This window comes from Psammomys obesus, unplaced genomic scaffold (genome assembly GCF_907164565.1).
Source record: "Psammomys obesus unplaced genomic scaffold, mPsaObe1.curated_primary_1811, whole genome shotgun sequence".
NCBI lineage: Eukaryota > Metazoa > Chordata > Mammalia > Rodentia > Muridae > Psammomys > Psammomys obesus.
The window spans coordinates 11,528,639-11,551,077 of record NW_026596034.1 but is presented as its reverse complement, the minus strand read 5'-3'; the positions used below and the strand labels follow the sequence as shown (position 1 = coordinate 11,551,077).

Sequence of the window (22,439 nt, the reverse complement as noted above, 5' to 3'; positions counted from 1 at the left end):
AGATAGATAGATAGATAGATAGATAGATAGATAGATAGATAGATAGACAGATAGATAGATAAACTTCAGCTTTCCACAGAAGGGTCTGAGTTCTGACAGAAACTGGATTGGTCTGGCTGTGGTGGTCCATGCTGTGCTCATGAAAACGGTCTAAATAGCACCTGTCACCTCAGGCAGATGGTCCTTGTCGCCCCATTCTTATCTACCATCTGAATTTGAGTTTGAGACACCCGATGCCTTGAGCTGGCAGTTAGAAAGGGCAGTCTTGCACAGAGAATAACGTGGGAAATGCCTGGAGGGGCATGGGGCTGGAGAACCTCAGGCAGGTCAGCTATCTGGGATCCTGAGTCCTTGATGGTGAAGTCAAAACCAGCAGTTTAACTAAACCTGCGAGGATGAGGCTCTAGGCCCTGAAGGTGGCTGAGCAGGGACTGGCTTTACACAGATTACGCTGGGGCTGAGCAAATCCTGCAGGCGGGGGATGTACTCTAGGCAGGAGCCCATCTCACGTGACCGGGCTCAATTATGAAGACTGTCCTGCCTTCAGACCTCATGACTCAGGTACGGGCATCCTGGGAATCTGCCTTTCTGAGAGGCTCCTGCCTCTGCACGTGATTTTGGTGATGGGAGTGCTAGACCATACCTCCAGAGATGTGTGTGGTGAGGCAGGGTCTACACTGCAGAGCAGAGTAAGCCAGGAGAGATGGAGCCTGGGCTAGAGGGAAGGGAAGACATGAGCCATGCTTGCTAGAGAGGATAGACTGAAGCCTGGGCGCTGGCTTTCAGGACGCCTGAGGCCAGAGCATCTGGTCTGGCGAGAGCCTATGTGCCCAGACGCCCTTACAGCTGGCCCCGAGAGCAGGAGCTTCTATCTCATGGGTGCAGCTGGCTGCCACTGACGGGGGCTCAGAATCTCATGCAGTGGCTCTGGAGGCAACAGATGGCTGACTGGAAGGTAGCATGTCCATGAAAGACTCCAGCGGTGAAAGTTAAACACGGGCTGGCCAGCATTGGACTCCTAGGTCGGCTGTGGAGAACAAGAAGCAGACTGGGGCTGGAGCATTAGAGGCAGCTTCTTCTCCCAGGGGCCTGCCATCCCTCCAGCCCCCCCCCCCATTATCATGGGTATATGCCAGCTACACCCCACCCTCACCTTTCTTGGTTGGTGACTGGGCCCAGAGTTGTGGCATATTTATCTGTAAACAGAAATATTCTAAGGCACTTTGTAGCCCTGCTACAGGGATGAAGAGAGGAAATGCTCTTGAGGGGCCAACGCTCATGCTCAGAGCATCTAAAAGGACGCACCATATCTCGGTCCTCCCCACTGAAATCCCCTTGCTTCTGCTTCTCACGTGCTGGTGTGAGTCGCCGCACTAGCTGTCTAAACCTGCTTCTGCCAAGGGCACAGACTCAGACCACTTTCGACTCAGGGGAGGGATACAGGGAGAAATGGAAGAAGTCAAAAAGTCACAGGCATCTGTAATTATTTTCCATGTCCCCTCCCCCACCCCCAAAAAGTCATGTTGTCTTAAAGAGTGGCGATTCTAGGTAGATGGACAAGGTCCCCAGAAGCAAAGCAGGGGCTGAGCTCGCAGACATGCTGTCACCAAGAGATGGTCCCCAGGAAATAGGCAAGGAGCAGGCTTTCTCTGCACCTCTTGGGACAATCCAGGGCTCCCTGTCCCTGGGGGTTGTGAAGTGTTTAGTCTGGGTCCTTTGACATCAGCTGTGACGCTGTGAATAGAATATTCTTTCTGCTTTGAACCAACCCTCTAACAAGGAAAGCCCTGATGAGAAGCAAGCTTGGTCAGCTGTAACCAGAACTTGAACCCAAGAGGGAAAAGGTGGAGGAGCATCATGGGAGGAGGCAGAAAGATGGGCCTTGTTGTTTGAGGCTGTCCTTGGGACATTGAGCTGGCCGCTTATGATCCTGTGGTAACACAGCCAGATAGGACCCAAGACACTGCTGGGGTAGGACCCCCAGGATAGAACCCCCCCCCAGGACTCAGGGATCCAAGCTACCTTTCTTCCCCCACAAATGGCTCCTCTTTATCCTCTGCAGTCAGCATCCTCCCGGTGGAACAGGTGGAGCAAGATCTTATCCTGGAGGAGGTGGACCCTTGCTGGGAGGACACCCAGCAGGAGGACAGTGCCAGCCTGCAGGAGACAGAGATGGTTCTGGTTTATGAAGAAGAGAGTGAGGCCATGGTGGAGATGCCCAGGTGGGAAAACAGAGAAGCCCTGGGAAAAAGAGTCAGTGCTTGAGGGAGTGCCAGCTATACAGTGGGGAATCCTAAAAGCATGAAAGAGTCCAGTGAAGGACCCTACCTGCCTGTCCACCCTCAGTACCTGTGCTCAGCCTCTGGGCACGTGGCTACCAGGTCCTGTTTCAGAGAAAGTCTGGTTAACACCCTCTTCTAGTTTGATTCTGTTGCTGTAATGAAAGACTGATTCAAAGCAATATATGGGGAGGAAAGAGTTTATTTCTGCTTATACTTCCAGGTCATAGTTCATGATTGAGGGAAGTTCATGATTGAGGCAGGAACTTGGAGCAGAAACCATGGAGGAATGCTGTTTGCTGGCTTGCCCTCCAGGCTTATGTTTAGCTAGATTTTTATGTAGCCCAAGACCACTGTGGGAATGGTACCGCCCACAGTGGGCTGGGCCTGCCTGTGTAATCAAGACAATCTCCCACAGACATACCCAAAGACCAGTTTGATCTAGGCAGTTCTTGAGGCTCCTCCTCTCAGACAACTCTAGGCTGTGCCAAGTTGGCAATTAAGGCTAACCAGGACAACCCCTCTCTGTTTGTACAAAAGATGGCATATCATGTGCACCTATCTGCCCTTTGTTATATTTGGTCAATAATATGCCGTGACGCTTCCCATAATTCTCTAGGTGGAAATCATCCTCAGTGTGTTCATAGTTGTATAGTATTCTGTTATATGGCTAGAGCACCATTTTTGTTTGTTTTTAGACAAGGTCTCACTATGTAGTCTTGGCTGGCCTGGAACTCACTATGTAGACCAGGCTGGCCTGAAACACAGAGATCTATCCGCCTCTGCCTCCCAAGTGCCGGGATTAAAGGTGTGTGTCACTGAGCCCAGCCTCAGCAAGTCCTCCACTGTTTACTTCTGGTTGGTAGTTGGTAGCGAACCTGGGAGAGCAGGGCCTGAAACTGAGGCAGACTGAAGTCTCACGCCATAGCCAGCTTTATTCAGAGCATCAGACAGTTTCTACTGAGGGTTAAGAAGAGTCACCTGAGCAAATCGAACAATTGCAAGGACAAGCCACACGTGGCAAAAACATATTTTTCAGTAGAGGCAGGCATACAAACAAATAACAATAGCCAGTTGTAATGAATAATCCAAAACGGACTCACTCCTAGGCGCTACACCTGGGAGGGGCACAAAAGCACACTTCAAGATCAATCAATTCTGTGTTTTTGAAGAGACGGGTCTCAAGACTCCTGTCTTGTGTTCTTAGAGTTTTCTCACAAGCACTCAGGATTTTTTTCACATGACTCCCTTCTTGGATCACTGGTGACATTTAGTTTTAAGTGTGTTAGCTTTCTTTTGCAATCAGATACTCAAGGTCACCAGCTTATAAAGAAAGAAAGTTTGTTTCAGCTCGTAGCTTTGGAATTTCAGTCCATGGGCAGTGGTCCCGTGGCTCTTGGGCCTGTGTTGAAGCATGATGGTTGAGCAAAATAATTTGACTTCAAGTCAGGGAAGCATGCGGAAAAAGAGGGGGCTGTTATGATGAGCAATTCTAGCTTCTGGCCTGCATTGCTAAGAAATACGTAAGGGAAAACCGAGGCTCACTGAAGCTCAGAGCTGTCCTGGAGTCACCATCAGGGCAGTGTAGAAAGGCTGTGGCTAGAGAGAGCCTGGGGCCGCTGGTATGAGCTTTAGGTGGAGCTTTGCTGGGAAGCCTGAGACAGGGTGAGGAGGGCTGGAGCGGCCATGGAGGGCTCAGTTCTCTGCTCTGGCCCTGACTCAGGGAGATGCCACTGATTGAAGAGGAAAGAGAAGAGGAGGAAGAAGAGGAGGAGGAAGAGGAGGAAGAGGAGGAGGAGGAAAAGGAGTCTGTGTGAGTAACTAGTCTTGGGCAGTGGGATTAGGGGCTCAGGGGGTGGGGTGCTTTTGGCCTTTGTTCTGTGATGAACACTGTTGGCATTGACCAAAGGAATTGGAAAGCTGGGGTCCACTGTGCTCACAACGAACCCACTGCCCGATAGTCCCCTTCCAACTCACACAAGTGCACCCCTGTGAAACCTGAGACTTGAGCCTGCTGTTTTCACTACCGAATCCTAGAATTGAGAACAGTGCCTGGTATACAGTAGGCATTAAATAAATATAAAATTATTGGCATACATAGATACATTAGTGAACACATGTATTGAGCTCACAGTACTTCTCTCTTAACAGAACAACTAAGGTCTCCCCTATGTATGCATGCACACACACATACACACATACATACACAGATGTCCACACACATATGTGTATACACACATGTCCACACCCATGTTTGTACACACATATACTCCAGTGGTCCTGTGATGCTCTCTGACAGTGTCTACAGCTGCCCTGGATTCTGCTCTGTTGTCCAGTAATGCTGGATTTCCACATCCACATGGAACAGCGTTAAAGTCCAACCAGTGAATTTTTGAATAAAGATTAAAAAAATGGAAGGCAGATCCCTGATCTAGTTAGGAGCTGGAGACTTGGGGTAAGATTTGACAGAGCAGGGGGCTGTGGGCTGGGAGAAAGCAGAGAGTGAGTGAGGAGAGGGCACGGGCCAAGCAAGCACACAAGCAGAGATGGGCAATGAGGAGGGTCTGGAGGACTCACCAGTGAAAGGGCACAGGATGAGAAGAGCCCCCATACAGCCAGTGTTCAAAGCAGGCTGTCTCTGAAGCAGGTTGTGCCAGCCTTGGGCCCGGTTTCCCAAAGGCCACAGGGATCGTTTAAGATTGTGAGCAGGAGAGCAGGAAGCATCTGTGGGCAGAGGAAACCGATCTGTCCCCTACTCTGACCCCTTGCCTCGGTGCCTGTATTTGCCATGCCTCCCACCGTTACAACACCAGACCCAGGCCTGCAATCCCTGCATTGTTTCACTGGCCAGACCTCAGGCTGGGCAACACCACAAGCGTTCAGAGCACAGCTTCGCTCCAGAAATGGCACCATGCCTGTCATCCGGGTTCCCTGGCAATTGGCTTCCCCCTCCAGTGTCCACCCCCACAGCTGTAGGGGGCCAACAGCAGCAGCCTTTGCAGAGGGGCCACAGAGACAGTGGTCAATGGGTGCCGTGGAACCTGTCTGGAGTAAGGGTCCATCGGTGACTAATGTTCTGTTCCCACTAAGGAATGCTTCATCCCCAGGCAAGAAACCAGCTTAGCAGCTGAGGTAGAATTCTATGGGTTAGCATCAGTTCTCCGGTCGCTCTTGCTCAGTTTACATTCTGTCTTCCCAACCTTGACAGAAAACCCCATTGTCTCCTTGTCTGCCTCCATCTTCTTCAGTGTCTACCTCATCTCTCAAGAGCTGTCTCTCTAGGGACTGGACAGGCAGCTCAGATCTCCAGAATCCACATAAATGTCAACTGACATGGTAGCCTGCCTGTAATTTAACCCTTGAAGGGTAGAAATGAGGTTCCCAGAGCAAGCTGGCTAGCTAGACTAGTCAGTTGGATTAGCTCTGGGTTCAATTGAGAGAATCTTAATGAATACAGGGGAGGGTGATGGAGGGAGAGTACATGCCTCAACATACCACACACATACATATGCAAAAAAATTTTTTTGAAACCTTTCCATCCCATCCCTAGCACTGTGAAAATCTTTCTGTTGGGAAACTTAAGTGTGTGCCGCCCATTTCTGCCCTCTGGGTCTTCCCCCCACACCAGAGCTAGGTGGGAGTGCCAGAGATGGCCTCTTCACTGTGCAGCCTGGTGTGTGTTCTGCCTTCCACCCAGCTCTGTGCAGAGTGTTGTCTCTGGGTCCTGGGTCGCTCCCCCCCTGACCCCTGAGTGCCTGAAAATTCTAGAATGTGCCCTGCTTTTGAACTGAGACACCCTCAAAGGCCAGTGGCCATACAGGCCTACCCAAATGTTCGTACAGCTATGCACGTGCTCTCAAACACCGTGCATAGCTGAGCATGCCTGTGTCTATGTATGACACATATACACACACTCACATACACATTTACACGCATGCATCATCCCACAGGCTCACATGTGTGCATAGAGGCACCCATGTATGTGTTGGCATGTGGCCACAGAGCCCAGACACCTGGAGCACACATACCCACACGAGTGATCACCCGCAGTTTTAAAGTCAGAGAGCTTTTGGGCCTGGGCTCAGGGAAGAACAGAGCTTTGCTGACACTCAGTGGTCCCAGGTACACACTCAGAAGATGTGAGGCTGGGGACAGGCTGGGCTGGGCTGTTACTCTCTAGGGAGGGATGCCCTTGGCCAGCTTTGCAGAGACACAGGTTAGTGATGACGTGAAGGCCCCCGGTAACACAGACAGTCGCCTAGCAACCCTGTCTCTGCAGGCAATAGCTCTGCTTTTCCTAGCAACCTTGGCCCATGGTCCCTACCTGCCCTCCCTGGGGCGTTCCTGCAGTTCCCTGCATAGCCCCTTGGTGTGGCTAGAACCAGGAAGGGCCAGTGGCTCCATGCCGAGCCAATCACAGCATCACAGCCACTGCTGTCCTGGCTGACCCAGCGCTCTTCCCGGCTCCACTCGTATGCTCCAGTCCCAGGCTTGGTGTGACTGTCACGGCCCCAAACGGACCTACTGCAGCATGGGCCTCCCGACTAGCAGAGCCCGAAAGACCCAAGTAGGTGGCTGCTCCTGTCTCTGGGCTCTTGGCCTCTCTTCCTTCTGAGCTGGGATTTCAGAGGAGAAGCATGCTGAAGGTGACCTGGGGGGCACGGCCTGTGGCAGTGGGGGTGGGGAGGAGAAGTCTGCTAAACGTAGACGTTGGCATGGCGGAACCTTAATCCGTAATCCAGAAGTCAGAGGCCTGCTAGATGCCTACCCAGCCCAGATCTCTTCTGCTCAGAGATCCCTGGCACTTGGGAACTTTCTAGAAGTTGAGGGGGCGCCTGCTAGACAAGAGGGAGCCATGAGAAGTATGGGGCACACTGTTGAGTAGGCTTTGGTAGAGACCCCTCAGCAGCTTCTGACAATGTGCTCAGGGCCACGGTTGCACCAGTAGGTTGTTTGCTAGCCGAGGTTGTTTATCAGAACGTCTGCGGTGTCCTGACCTGCTGCCTCTGGGGTTAGCCGGAAGAGTGATTTGAGCAGTTATAAAAAAGAGCTGCTAATCACTGCTGAGACGGCAGGCATGGCAAGTCTGTTACTGTGCCCACCTCACAGACAGGCACTTTGAGGTGCAGAGCGGTGTTTTTGGCTGCCCCGCCAGGAAGTGCGGGGCTAAGCCTGGCTCCTCCAAAGCGAAATGCATCTCACTGTGTTTAGAGAGAAGAATCCTGGGATGACACCTGGCATTCTTACAGCTTTTCCGTTTCAGGCCCCCTGACCCTCTGACCTCAGGCAGCCCACAAAAGGCCTTGTTTTTGTTGTTGTTGCTTGCTTGTTTGTTTGTTTTGACACCAAAATAGACATAGGTATCCCCAGGGTTCCAGGTGCCCAAGGCCACAGACCCCTGACCCTGGGAGGAAGTGGCTGTTTTTAGAAGAATCCACTCAGGCCCTCAGGGCAGGAGGCCATCTTCATGAGGCCAACTTCTGCTGATGGCAGGAGGCACAGCACTGAAATATGTGAGGGGTCCCAGGGAACACTGAACATTTCTTTGACTGAACCTAAGGCCTTGTGCGTGTTAGGCAAGCTCTCCAACCTAAGAAACTTTTAATTTCTCTTAAAAACAGACCAAAAGAACTTTAGACACAAGAACACATTGCAAGATACAAATTAACACTGTTCTCCATCAAATGCTGTTGTGAAGTAATTTTAACATATTTTTAGGGGCGAAGAGACCCATGAAGGTTAATGTCCCAGGACATGGTCAAAATCTGACGTGAGGCAGTGGCAGTGTAGACATCCGGGGTGACTGCAGGGTATCGGAGCAAGCGCCCATGCCTGGACTCACCTTGTGAAGGCTGTGTGACCACAGGCTTCCTGTGGGCCTCTCTGAGCTGAAACACTGAAACCATCTCACCACAACCCTGGTAGGGAGTGTTTGGGTAAAGAAGCAGAGAGATGATAATGTTGCAAAGAGCTGGGCACAGGACTTGGCACACAGTCAAGGACGCTGCCGTCACAGTCCCTGGCAGCAGGCTTCACACAGACTCCTCTACACCCTGTCCCAGCCCCTGCTTACCCACCTTGGGAGAGCTGAGGCATAGCCTCCAGGTAGACATGACACCTTGGACCATCCGCTGTGATTGGGAGGAGACAGGGCCCGGAGGGCCAGGTAGGGCTGTTAGAAAGCACAGCCTAGTTCTAACTACAAAAGTCATGTTAGAGTCCATCCTTGGCAGTGCATGCTTGGGATTCCAGCATCAGAGAAGCAGAGACAGAAGGATCACAAGTTCTAGGCCAGCCTCCAATACATGGCAAGTTCTAGACTGGTCTGGACAACATAGACCCTATTCAAGCGCGCGCGCGCACGCACACACACACACACACACACACACACACACACACACACACACACTCCATCTTAGCCCCAGTTCTGAGTTATCATTCTGACATAGAAGTCACACACAGATATCTAAGGGCCCAATTCTGCCTAGAGGCTGAATCTTGTGTGTGCATGCAGGCAGGCGGGGGTGACATGAGGTATTTGAGATAGGTTCTTATGTAGCTCAGCTTCAAACTTGCTATAAAACCAAGGCTGGTCTTTTATTTCTGATCCTCCCTCTTTGACTTCCTGGGTCCTGGGATTGCCCAGCTCTTCTGGATTCAGATGTCAGGACATTCCACCAGAAAAACCTGGTTCAGATTTCTGTGGAAAGAGAGGAGATCTGATATTCCTAGCTCCTCATTCCAAACAGAGTGGGACCCCGTTCACACAGACAAGAGTTCCCTTGTTTGCCACAGTCTCCTCCTGCCCCTCCCCAGGCCTTCTGTATTCCTGGCCCTGTCACTCATGTATACTTCTCATCTGAGCCAGTGACGTCAGAAGCCCTCAGCGTTGCACTGTTGGCACTGCGCTCATGGGGAAGGAGTGCCTTGGGTTAAGGTTTGTGATTTTGGTTGGGTCACTTCACCTCTCTCCACACCCCACCACCATACTGGGGATGGAACCCAGGGCCTCTCACATGCCAGACAAGCACTCTACCCCTGAGCTACCCACCAGCCCTTGCTTTTCTTACATTCTTTTCCTTGCTTGCAGCCACTAAGGTTTCTATCAGATCTGGGGAAACCCAGGGTAAATATTCTGAATGGGCTTCACCCCAGAGATGCTCCCTTGGGCATCCACTATGGCATCCTCTTTCTGGACCGGCCCTCTCCCCATGTCTGAAGCCATCTTTGAGGCCCAGTACATAAGCCACTTCCTTGGGAAAGCCCCTTACCTTGCATAACCATGGCCTTTACTGCAGGCCCCTGCTTCAGACAATAGATTGTCAGTGTGGATGTGATATAATCTCTGACATCTGTGTCCCCTGTTCCTGGTCAGAGTTGACCTTCAGCAGTGTTTGGAAATGCCAACTTCCGCTAACACTGGCTCTTTCCTCTGTTGGATTTCAGTGTCCTGCTGGATAGCTGTTTGGTGGTACAGGCTGATGAGGACCAGTGCCAGCTAGGCAGGACACAGCCACAGATAGAATCACTCCAGGTAGAGTGTTCAAAGCCCAGGGAACCTGGGGCCGTTGATGAAGGGGTTGGGAATGGGGTTTGCTGGTGAGCTGTCCATAGGACAGAGAGGGCTGAAATCATAGGGGTACCCCAAGGGGCTGACATACTAAGGGAGGTGTGGTCCTGGAGTAAAGATTCTGGGGGTGGCTGATGGGGTGGCTTTGTCCCCTGGGTTTAGGGCCTTGGGCTCCTAGGCATATTGCCCTCTGCAGGTAATAAGCCACTTCCTTGGAAGGCCCAGAAGATGGGCTGCCCTGGTTGGTACTGGGATAGGAGTTGAGGGGAATCCAGTGGGGCACCCACTGTCCTCTCTATGTGTCGCTGCAGGAGTTGCCAGAGGAGGAGGAGAAGCAGCAGGAGGAGGAGGAAGAAGAAAAGCAGGAGGAGGAAGAAGAGAAGGAAGAGGAGGAGGAGGAGGAAGAGGAGAAGCAGCAGGAGGAGAAGAAGGACGAGAAGCAAGAGGAAGAAGAGCAGGAGGAGGAGAAGCAGGAGGAGGAACAGAAGCAGGAGGAGGAGGCCACAAACTCAGCAGGTAGGAGTGAGGCTGTACAAGGATGCTCTAGGACTTGAAGGCTAGTGGCATCTCGGGGTGGGCGGCCCTCTTTTATATCCTCCATCTCCTTCCTGCCTAGGGTTCCACCATTCTGTCCTGGGCAAAGACCCTCCTCTGTGTTTTGGAGCCACATTATTTCAAATGGATGATGTCACCCAAAGATACTGGATAAATGACTCCCAGAGTGTTGGGGGTGTTTTCCTGCCAGTCCCTCATACCACCTCCTCTCAGGGAAAATTCACCATTACCTGTGCAGAGACCCTGAGGGTGGAGGGCACAGAGCCTGTAAATGGTGTGACCACGCCCCATCTCTGTGGCCACACTCCCATTTTATTGTGCATGTCCTAGGTGGGGAGCTCCAGTTATACCCAGCTTTTTACTGTGGTCCTCTCTACCACCCCAAAACCAGGCCTGTTATCTTGTCAGTGTTTCATTGTTGTGAAAAGACACTATGACCATGTCAATTCTTATAAAGAAAAACACTTAATTGGGGCTGGCTTACAGGTTCAGAGGTTTAGTCCACTACCATCATAGAGGGAAGCATGGCGGCACACAGGCAGACATGGTGCTGGAGAGGAGCTGAGAGTTCCACATCTTGATGGGCAGACAGCAGGAAGAGAGAGAGAGACTGGGCCTGGCTTGAGCATTTGAAATCTCAAAGCCCACCTCCAGTGACATATTTCCTCCAACAAGGCCATACTTCCTCCAACAAGACCACACCTCCTAATAGTGCCACTCCCTATGAGCCTGTGGGTGGCTATTTTCATTCAAACCACCATACCCGGGAACCCCAGGGACTGGGTGCAAAGGAGGAGGCTGGCCCATCACCCCTGGACAAAGACATCCTGGTCTGCAGGGCTGCATTATTTATGGACCCCCACATTCTGTTCTTCAAGCTACTGGCCCTTGAGTTGCCTGGTGAGGCCGACAGATTATCTTACAGATAACAAAACTGAGGCATGCTGTGTCCCAGTGTAAGCAAAAAGTGATGGCACAGGCTACCTTAGCTTCTAGCGCCTCCTTGCTGAGGACCCAGAGCTAGATCTCTCAGAATGCAGCAATGCTAGGACCTCCCACACAGGCTGAATGATGGTGCAGCCTGTCATTCAAAAGTTTTCTCTATCGACATCAACACTCATCGGAAAGGCCCTATGGTGTCCAGGCTGGACACTGGGCATCTACAGAGATGTGAAAGCTAGGACCAAACAGAAGTAGTCAAGCTGGCTTTGTCCCCTTTCCCAAGTAGTCTGGGAAAGTAGTTCTTCCTTACTCAAAAGCCGACAGCTTCAGTGTCCCCTGGAAACTGGTTAGGAATGCAGAATTCAGGTTCTACCAAGCCCTGTGGAGCCTGCTTAGTTCCTGGTGATTTGTCTTCGTGTTAGCATTTGAGGCAATAACTTTGAGGCCCACTTCTCTGATAGCTGGAGCAAGGCTGGGTGTCAGGACCACATAAGCATCCTCTAGTGAGTCTAGAATGCAACCCGTGGACCCCAGGGCCCTAGCACAGCTGTCTGTCTTTGGTTGGAAGGATGGTGAATTGGCTGCAGGGTTTCTTTGAATGGGAAGATCGCACTGAGCTCAGCGTGTTGGACCCTGCGTTCTGAGGTTCCACCTCTGGCATCTTTTGCACCTGATATGGGGACTACTACTGTGGTTGATAAGCAGACTCAGGGCTCTGGGAAGTGTCTAGAAGCTACTGGATGAACCATCTTGGTGACTCGGTGATGCTCTTAATGTTGAGTGTTGGGGACAGGAGTGGGTGCTTCAGAACTGAGCGTGACTGCTGCCACGGCAGACAGGTGTTAGGCTGGTCTGTGTTCCTGTGGGGAGGAGCCCCGCCTGTACCCCACCCCTCAACTTGGCTCCTGATTACAGCCCCCAGGGTCACGCCTCTGCCTGCCACCTTCGGGACTCAGTACCATGGCTAAACCAGGCCTGAACATGGAGCTGAATCGCCTGGTTCAGGACCAGCCACCTGGCCAGGAGGGCCCCAGACCTGGCCTCCCAAACCCAGCAGAGCACCTCCCCAATGTGCCCAGCTACCGTCCCACAGTCACCCGCATCCCTGTCCTCGTCTCCCGGAGGACAGCCTTGTCCAACTCCAACTTCACCAAGGAGATCAGGAGCTCCATCCGTCGCCTGGGTAGTGTGATCTTGCCCCAGCATGCTTGGGACATGGCATAGTAGGGTTTCTGCATGGCTTGGGCTGTCTTCCCACCTGTGTGCAATGCTGTGGGAATATACTTTGTGCTCATGGAAACCCCCCCCCTTCCTCTACAGACCTTCCTCCTGCTTTGTAGTGACTGGAGGGGGGTTGCTTTTCTTTCAAGATGCCTAAAATGTCACAATTAGCAATTTAGGCCCTCAACTACATTTTATATCGGCAGCCATTCCCACTCTAATTAAAAAAAAAAAAATCAGTCAGCTCTCTAGAGCATGAAGCTGGGGGGAATGCCGCTTCAAGGGGCAGGAGTCACCCCCACCCCTAAGTGCAGTGTTATGGACAGTTGATAGCTTCTGGGAGGAAGGGAGTCAGTTCTCTTTAAGTATATGGCTCCTGGTTGGTCAATGATGCTCCGTCGGATGGCCTCCTACCCAGAAGTTTATATGGGCAGCCCAAATTGAAGTTGATGGCTTATTCTAAAAATTAAAAAAGAACATGAAGTTTGGGGGAGTTAGGGAGGTGGTGGGATGGATCTGGGAGGAGTTGGGAATGAATATGATGAAGGTACATTGTATGAAATCCTCAAGAATTAATAAAAATACTTTCAAAGAATGGCCAGAGGCCATGGAAGGAGGAAAAATCAGATGGCAGAGTGATGTGGGGGTCCATTGTAAATAGACTTGGGTGACCGTGAGAGTCTGCTGCACTTTCTGAGGGCCATTCATAGTTCCTGTTGTAGAAAAATTGGAAACAGGCAGGTGCAGGCAGAAGAAGCAAGCAGGTGTAGACAGGAGAAATGGGCAGTTTCAGGCAGGTGCAGGCAGGAGAAGTGGGCAGGTGCAGGGAGAAGGAAGCAGGTGCAGGCAGGCCAGGAGAAGGGGTTCTTGGGGTTTGGCGTAGATTGAGGGCCTGTTCCAATTAGTCCCTGGGCTGCTACTGCTCACTGGCTAATGACAAAGTGCTTGGGGAGTACAGGAGCTCCAAGGTGACCTCTGTCCCTTTCTGCCTTGATTTAAGCCCTTTTAATGTGACTGCCATGTGTGCTGACACTGAGCCAGGCCGCCTCTGAGATCAGAGCAGTAGCAGGAACAGGACACTCCATAAGAAAGGGCCCCGGTTGTCCTTGTCTCCTCTTCCTGGCTCACAGTGGGCACAGAATGGGGTGAGCTCATGCCTGCAATGAGGGGTGACACCTGGGCTCTGTCTGCTGGTAGCTGGTCTCAGCACTACTGCTCTGTGGTTTGCCTTAAACAAAAGGGGTCAACAGTTTGCTTCTGTGTTGCAGTGATAAAGTACTGAATAAAAGGGTTTATTTTAGCTTACACTTCTGGATCCCAGTCCATCACTGAAGGAAACCAAGGCAGGAGTAGCTCAAGGCAGGAACCTGGAGCAGAAACCACGGAGAAGTGCTGCTTGCTGGCCCGCTCCCCCTGGCTTGGCTAGATTTCCCCCACATCAATCAGCAATTAAGAAAATGTTTCTCAGATATGTCCAACAGGCTAATCTGATGGAGGCAACTCCCACCAGAAACTCTCACCAGAAACTCTCACATGAATCTGGGCTATGTCCAGTCAACAGGTAAAGCTAACTAGGAGGCTAGGCCTATCCCAGCCCTCAGGAAGGCTGAAGCAGGAGGAGCCTGAGTTCAATGCCTGCCTGGGCTGTAAATCAAGACTACTTCAAAATTAAAAAAAAATAAATAAATAAAAATAAAAAAAAAATGAAACAAATCCCAGGAACAGAAACAGAAGCAGAAAGCCTCAGTAGGAGTAACCACAAACACACAGGGGGGAAAATGGAGCCAAGATTTCTCATGTGTTTTCATGAGATACAGAGTCCACTGAAGGCTTGGAGCCCAGAGGGGATTCCTCTGTGCCCAAGAGGCATTGACAAGGCCACAGAAGCACTGACCTAACTGGCCCCCTCTGTGCTCAAGAAGGAGAGTGACAGTAGTGTCACGGTCTCATTCTCTGTCTCCCTTTTCTGGTCTGTGTGTGTGGAATCGCCTATGTCCTCCCCGGACACTGGGGACTCCAGCTGGGAAACACCCCCAGCAGCACCACAAGGACGTGGCTAACGCAGCGATGCCACAGCCACAGCACAAGGACTTTAGGTGCTACAGGTGGAAACCAAGAGGTGCAGCAAGCAGAGAGTTCCTGCTCTGGGTGTGGCGGTGCCCGTCTGTGATCCCAGCACTTGGGAGGCTGAAGAAGGAAGATCTCGAGTTTGAGGATAGCCTGGGGTACATAGCAGGACCCTGCCTCAAAATAAAAGGAGAACAGCAAAACTCGAAATTGGTTTGTCAGCCTTAGCCCATCTGAGCTGGGTCTAAATGTGCAGCAGGTTTCTGAACTTTCCTACCTTTCAGTTCCCTTATGGACAAAATGGAAGCAGAGTGACCGCTGCCCCACACAGCTGCTGGGAGGTTAACACACCCTGACGTACTGAGAACCTACAGTCCCAGACCCTCAGGAAGCTCGGCCAAGAACACTGATTGAGCCCAGAACACACAGCCAGCTCAAACCAACACAGCAAGACCCCATTTCGGGGGCTGTGGTGGAAGAGAAGAGATGTAAATACTTGACATTTAAAAGCAGATACCAGAAGCCGGGTGTTGGTGGCGCACGCCTTTAGTCTCGGCACTCAGGAGGCAGAGGCAGGCAGATCTCTGAGTCCCAGGCCAGCCTGGGCTACAAGAGGGAGTTCCAGGAAGCCTCTGTAAACAAGCACGGTAGACTGAGGCAGGAAGATTGGGAATTCAATGCCAACCTGGGCTATATAGTGAGACCCTGGAAGGAAGGGAAGGGAAGGAAAGGGGAAAGGGAAGGCAGGATGGCTAGCAAGATGACTCAGTGGGCCAAGGTGCTTGGCACCAAGCCTGGTGCCCTGAGATCAATCCCCAGAATCCACATGATGGAAGGGGCGAACCAACTTCCACAAGTTGTCCTGTAACCTACACACACACACACACACACACACACACACACACACACACACACACACACACTTCCGGACATACACACACAGAGAACACAAGCTATGGCATATGCTTCTACCCCACACATAATAAATGTAATTTCCTTTCATGACAGGGTTTCTCTGTTTAGTTCTGTCTGTTCTGGAACTGGCCTCGAACTCAAAATACTCACCTGCCTTCGCCTCCTGAGCTGGGTTTAAAGGCATGCCTCACAATGCCTGGCTTACTAAATGTAATTTTTTTAAACTTCGAAAAAGAAGAGGGAGGAAGGGAATGCTGACTTATAAGCACGTGGAAAGTGCTCAACAGCAAACACTGTCTCAGTGTTTCAGTAATGTTTCTGTTTCTAGTATTATTAGTCTAGAAATCAATATACTATAAACCTGTCTCATCTGAACTGCCCTCTGCCAGCTGGTTCTTTCTCCTCTTAGCTGGGGGATGGTAGTGGTGGGTAGTAGGGCAGGTGGGGTGGAGTAGCACCCCATGCTGGGGTCAGTACTGAGACTGAGGGTCTAACCTTTAGGGTCCTTCCTCTTCTGTTCCCATGGGGACTAGTGGGCAGTAGATGAGACCTCCTTTTCCCCTCAACCTGGAGCACCTCTTGTGAATCTAGCAAACCATCTGCCTCAGTTAAAAACAAACAAACAAAAAACTTTCCCATTCTTGCTGTCCTACTCCAAGGGGGCTTATGATTTAGCAAAACAAACACCCAGTTCTGAGGCTCCCTTCCCATTGTATAGCTGTGAGCTATGCTTGGGATTTCTCATGGTGGCCACGAACAGAAACATCCCAGGGATAGCTATTTCAGTTCAGTGTCTCTTTCCTGCCTCACTGTGGAGCAGGCCTGTGGCTTGCTGCCTTTAAGGCTCACTGCAATAGTCAGCCTTCCAGCATCCTGAGTCCTCCATGTCCAGGCTCCCCAGGAAGTATCTGATTCTGAGGAAGAAGGCCCAGGCTTTTTAGAGGTCCAGTTAGGCAGCAGGCAACTTCTGGGGGGCTCCTGGTATATATGCAAATACCGCACAGGTAAACACATGGCCAAGACAGCAAATACATCTGAATTGGAGTCTCTTCAAGAATCCAAGGCTCCTCTAGGCTTAGGAGACCTGGTTTCTCCTACCTTGGGAGGGAAGCAGATGGACTTGTCAGTGTGACACTTAGTCCCCGCCTCCCCAGGTCGCTGCTGTTTTCCATGCTGGAGAGCAAAGAGAGAGAGTTCTGGGGCATTGAGTCGGATTTTCCAGCTCCTGGTTTGGGGCTGGGGCGGTAGTGACACACAAAGGGCCTCATGGTGCATGGAGCTTGACTAAGGGACCCACAGGGAGGCAAAGCCACCAGAGACCCTCCCGTGAGTCCCAGGATCAGGCTTCTCCCTCTCACTCTCCCCTCCTCGCTCTCCCCAGTACCAGCCACGAAAGAGCACCCAGAGCTCCAGGTGGAAGACACAGATGCTGACAGGGGACCCCTCATCCCAGAGGAGAAGTTCTCTTCACCGGAGAGACCACTGCCGGCTCCTGACCAATCAGACACCCTCGCTGTTCCGGGCTCTGCCGCAGCTGCCCAAAGGTTACCCAGGATGCTTTGCTTGCTCTTTTGTCCCAGCTGTGCCTCTAGCCCATTTGGCAGCTGTTAGAGATGGGAAACAGCAGGACTGAGACCTCCTCTGCTGGTGGTCAGAAGAAGCATTCTTAGAGGAGACCTATCCCAGACACTCTTGGGTGCGGACACAGAGGAATGCTAATGCTAATGTCTACGTATACACAAAATGTGACAAATAACATCTGCCCCTCTTTTTTTAAAATAATTTATTAACTTTTATTTTATTTACATTGGTGGTTTGACTGCATGTACATTTGTGTGAGGGTGTCAGACCCTCCGGGACTGGAGTTACAGACAATTGCGAGCTGCCGTGTGGGTGCTGGGAATTGGACTCTGGTCCTCTGGAAGAGCAGCCGGTGTTCCTAACTGCTGAGCCATCTCTCCAGCCCCTCTGTGCCCCACCACTTGTTTTGCTTTATTTTACATTTTGGCAGCACAACTGCTTATGTGATTATCAGTTGCCAGAGTGCTGGGTCTTGTTTATTTTTCCTCTCTTAATTTTTTTTTTTTCTAGTTCAGCATCTCACATCCTAATCAAGAACAGGTTTTTATTACATCTACTTATTTACTTACTTAGCTTGTGCATGTGCCGTGGCATGCACGTGTGAGGGGTCAGAAGACAACTTTGGGCCACTGATTCTCTCCATCTACCCACCAAAGTGCTTCACTGTGTTGCCACAGTGTCATGGTTAAAGGCCACAGCTGGAGCAGCCTGTGTGCCCCTAGCTAATCACAGTGCACTGAGTTCAGCACACAGCACCCAGTCCTCACAGCAGGGCAGACTCTGTAGCCACACTCTGTCCCAACACTCTCCTTCTGTCTTTTCTCCTCTTTCCATTCTTCCTTCCTTCCTTTCTTTTTTTGAGCCAGTGTCTGACCACAGAGTCCAGGCTTGCTTTGACCTCACAAGCTTCCTGCCTGTTATCCACCCCCCACAAAGTGCTGGGACTTTGGGGGGTATGACCATCACACCTATCATAACTTTTTATTTTATTTTATCCAAAAAGTTGTCCCTCTTCTGTGGGCCCATCCATGTGCATTGCCATGTTATTCCCATTTGGGGTTCACCCAAGTGTAAGTCCTAAGCCCTCATCTTCTTCTCTGCTCTTCTGATCCCCATTTGACAGGCTAACGTGTTGCCTCCCTGTGCTAGCATGCCTATCTGTGTCCCTAGACTCTTGGCTCCACATGTTAAAGCTGGGTACTTTGTGTTTACATGATAAGACAAGTCTTTAGGAAACGGCTGATCTTCGCTTATACATTCGTTAACTCATAAAATGTTTGTTTCTAAACCATACGCTGATCGCACATGCATCTAACCTCAGCACTCAGAAGGTTAAGGCAAGAGGATCACAAGTTTGAAACCATCTCAGGCCACATGACAGGGACCCTGTTTAAAAAAGAAAAAGAAAACAAGAGAGAAACAGGAACACACTCACACACAGGCACAAACAGACACATACAGAGATCCCTAGAGGCCCAGAAAAATCATTCCTAGACGCTGGCCTGACTTGCAGATACCATCATTGTGACTTACTGTACGCCACCCTAAGCCGTTCTTTCTCTGAGCCCGGGGATGGCTCTCTTGGTAGTGTTAAGAAATGTCTGCCTTTCTCTCTTTCCCAGGTCTTTGGATTTTTCCGTAAAGCAACTCATCCCCACTCTTGAGGAAGAGGCTGGGACAATCCGGAGATTTAGCCCTCAGATGGCAATGTCAGATAGTGCCAAGCTCATGCCACCCACAGGCTCTGACCTGTGGACCTTCAGGCCTAATCAGACAAGTTACTGGTGGCTTCAAAAACAACAGCCTGTGGCTTCCTGGATGACAGGGCTCCCTCAGATAGGCTTTGTTCTCTAGTTAGGGAGCCTAGAGTTAAGGAGCAGGGGAGTTTTTCAAGGTTACACTATGAGGTGGGGATTGTACTCCATGGCTTTGTCTCACAGATGGAGGATGGCATGATAAGGTGGGGGGGCTTCAGATCAGAAGCAGGAGGCAGAAGGACACTTAGGCAGAGAGTTGACTGAGGGACAAATACCTCTTTATTTCATTGGGTAGCTTCAGTGCCATTTACAGAGGAAGAGATGGAGGTAGCTTAAAGTGTTGTGTCGAGATCAGACTCCAAGGGCACACACATGATACAAGCCCATGCTGTTCACCTCGGACCAGACTGCTGAGAGTTATGCACACTGAGGCCATCTTGCCTCCCTGGAACCAGCTCAAAGGCAGCCATTTACCTCCCTTAGCCTGCCTTCTCTGAAGGCCCCTTACCTGTCTGGGTCTCTACAGGAAGAAGCTACCTTCTCAGGATGATGAAGCCGAAGAGCTCAAGGCCCTGTCACCAGCTGAGTCCCCAGTGGTTGCCTGGTCAGACCCGACCACCCCACAGGAGGCTGAGTAAGTAGAGCCCCCCACCCTGGTCTCAGAGACTGGCTTGGGATGAGCAGACGAGGAGAGGAGCAGGAACCGGGGTGCTTTCAGAACCCCACACAAGGTGAACTTCATGTTCTGGAGCAGCAAGGCAGGGCCAGCTCTCCTGCCCAGGACTTTCCTGGTTGGCCCAGGGGTGCTACAGACTTAGTAGGGTGGGCTTGGACTCTAGGCCAGATGTGCTCATTTCAGCAGGGATCAGAGACCAAGGAATGCCTCCCGTTCCCCACCAAAGATCTTGGCACTGAACCCCAAATAAGTCAGTAGGTAGAATAAGACCATAGGATCTGCTGTAGGTTCCTATCTGGCAGCTTGTTAAATCAGATTTCCAGGCTCCACACAGCCCTGGACAGTGCCCTGGGATCCTGCATTTTCATCGCATTCTGATAGCTGGGCTCTCATATGTGAGATTCTCAGTCAACTACTTGTGTATTTCGGGTCAGCAGAAGGCTCTGTTTCCTGCAAGTTTTAGGGACCCAAGTGACAGTGGCTCTGCTGTAGTCTATGTAGATGTTATGACCAAGATTAGAAAGAGAAATCTTGAGCTACGCATGGTGGCCTAAACTCTCAGTTGCTCCAGAAGCTAAGAGAGTGGACCCAGAGTGGGCAGGGTCTGACATTGTCAGAAGGAATGGATTGACCTCCCTTGGGCTCTGCCAGAAGAGGAGACATGAACGTTTCCCAGCATAGGCCTGGGATCCTGGGGACCCTTCCCGTCCTGTATTCATCCTCAGCTGTGTTTCCACAGTGGCCAGGACCGTGCAGCCTCCACAGCCAGCCAGAACAGCGCCATCATCAATGACCGTCTCCAGGAGCTGGTGAAGATGTTCAAGGAGCGGACAGAGAAGGTCAAGGAGAAGCTCATTGAGCCTGATGTCACCTCTGATGAGGAGAGCCCCAAGCCCTGTGAGTGGAGATGGAGGTGGCCACAGCTAAGGAGGATGGGGTATTCAAGAAACACCATCAACTCCTGCTGGGGAGGCATGGCAGAAGCAAATGGTTGGGGGTGTATGAGAAAAGCCCAGACCCCCAAACTCTGAATTTGGAGCTTATATGTGTGCTCAGGAGAGGAAGAAGGTTTTCAAGGCGAACTTGGCCTTCTCACAAGCGGGTGGTTGATAGACTCTCCTGCCTTCTCCCATAGGGCACAGCGGCTGGTTTGTCTATCTCAGTCTTGCAGCTGCTCTGGAGAACAGGTGGTACTAATGTTCAGGACCACCCATGCGTTGCTGGGGCCACCTGAACAGGTTTTGTCTATTTGTTTTTTTTTTTTTTGTTTGTTTGTTTGTTTGTTTTGAGACCAGATCTCACTCTATAGCCCCAGCTGTTCTGAATTCACCCAGTAGCCCCAGGTTGGCCTGAAACTTATGGCAATTCCTCCCACAGGCTGGAATTACAGGTATGAGATGGCCTAACCTCTCCTTTCTTTAAGGAGTCACCAGGCAAGGTGACAAATGCCTGGAGTCCCTAGCACTTGAGAGTCTGAGGCTGGAGGATCACAAGTCTGGGTTACATAGTGAGACACTATCAGAAACCAGAGACAGAGAAAGAAAATGAAAGTATTTTCTTTTAAAAACAGGGTCTTATTGGGTAGCCCTTCTCAGCCTGTAACTTACTTTGTGGACCAGGCTGGTCTCGAACTCATTGAGATTCACCTGCTTCTGACTCCTGCGAGCCTGGTGAACAAGCTTTTTTTTTTTTTTCCAGGGATATTTTCTAGGTTTTTCTGATAAGGGTCATGTACATGGGATAAATGCCCATGACAGGTTAGCAGAGCCTGATGTCACATATCTAACACTAGACACACAGATGTGTTGGAGCCCCAAGAGCCATGGCTTCTGTCACCAAGTGTCACAGAGCCACAGGAGGAGGAGTGCCAGCCAGATAATGACAGAGCGGAGTCCTACTCTAAAAAGTCTGAACCAGCATGTCCCCAAGTTGGTTGAGTCCTTTAGCATTCTGAGTAAGTCACTGATGTCACCCCTCAGCCCCAGCCAAGAAGGCCCCAGAAGCAGCCCCAGCCCCGAAGCCCGTGGAGGCAGAGGCGGCAGAGGAGGAGCACTACTGCGACATGCTTTGCTGCAAGTTCAAGCGCAGGCCTTGGAAGACGTACCAGTTCCCGCAGAGCATCGACCCTCTGACCAGTGAGTTCCCTGGAGAACCTGAGAGAGATGGGGAGGCAGGGTTCAACACCATGGACTGTGGTCCATGACTCCCTGTGCTTTCCAAATGACTCCACAAGTCCCTGCCCGACCCTTCAACACAAATCCCTGGACTAGAGCACAGGCCACACCCATCTTATAGACAACAAAGTCGAGGCACAGAGGAATGTGTACTACCTTCAGATGCTGCCAGCTAGACTCCTCCCCTTGACCTTGGCCAAGTCCTCCTTCCTGGAGCCCCAGCTCTGAGCGAAGGCAGGGCAGAGTTCGGCAGATTCTCTGTAAGCCCATTCTGTAGTAGTCCTGACCCAGGGCCCTCCCGCTATGCACCACACTTCGCTGGAGTTCCTGGCTTTCTCAGCTGGCGAATTCCTGTGGCTTTGAGAAGACCAAGGTGCCAGGGAGGAAGTTCCTCAGAGTTGAACAGGGAGGTTCCCAGGGGTAGGACTCTAACCCTGGTGGCAACTAGGTCCCTAACATACCAAGTGACACCGAGTGATCCACCCACCTGCCTGTTCAGCCGTCTGTCCACTCCCCACGTGTCATTTACTGCTCTGGATTTCCTAGGATGGAAACTATATCGTCAAGCCCTGTTCGTGGGCTGGTGAGATCAGTGGGCAAATTCGATATGGCAGTCCAAGTTCTATCCCCAGGACCCACATGATGAAAGGAAAGAATTAACCCCCAAGAGTTAACCTTTGACCTCCAAAATGCTCTGCAGTA

General features: G+C 51.2%; 1 protein-coding gene across 1 annotated transcript in view; it reads left to right on the top strand.

Moving 5' to 3' along the window:
* Cngb1 (cyclic nucleotide gated channel subunit beta 1) overlaps positions 1-22,439 on the top strand; it is a 60,842-nt gene that overhangs the window by 16,581 nt on the left and 21,822 nt on the right. Inside the window, exons 13-20 of the mRNA XM_055621605.1 lie at positions 2,063-2,222; positions 4,003-4,086; positions 9,726-9,813; positions 10,182-10,365; positions 16,931-17,093; positions 19,414-19,521; positions 20,303-20,460; positions 21,543-21,698. Coding sequence (XP_055477580.1) covers positions 2,063-2,222; positions 4,003-4,086; positions 9,726-9,813; positions 10,182-10,365; positions 16,931-17,093; positions 19,414-19,521; positions 20,303-20,460; positions 21,543-21,698 — 1,101 coding nt within the window. The remainder of the gene's footprint in view (positions 1-2,062; positions 2,223-4,002; positions 4,087-9,725; positions 9,814-10,181; positions 10,366-16,930; positions 17,094-19,413; positions 19,522-20,302; positions 20,461-21,542; positions 21,699-22,439) is intronic.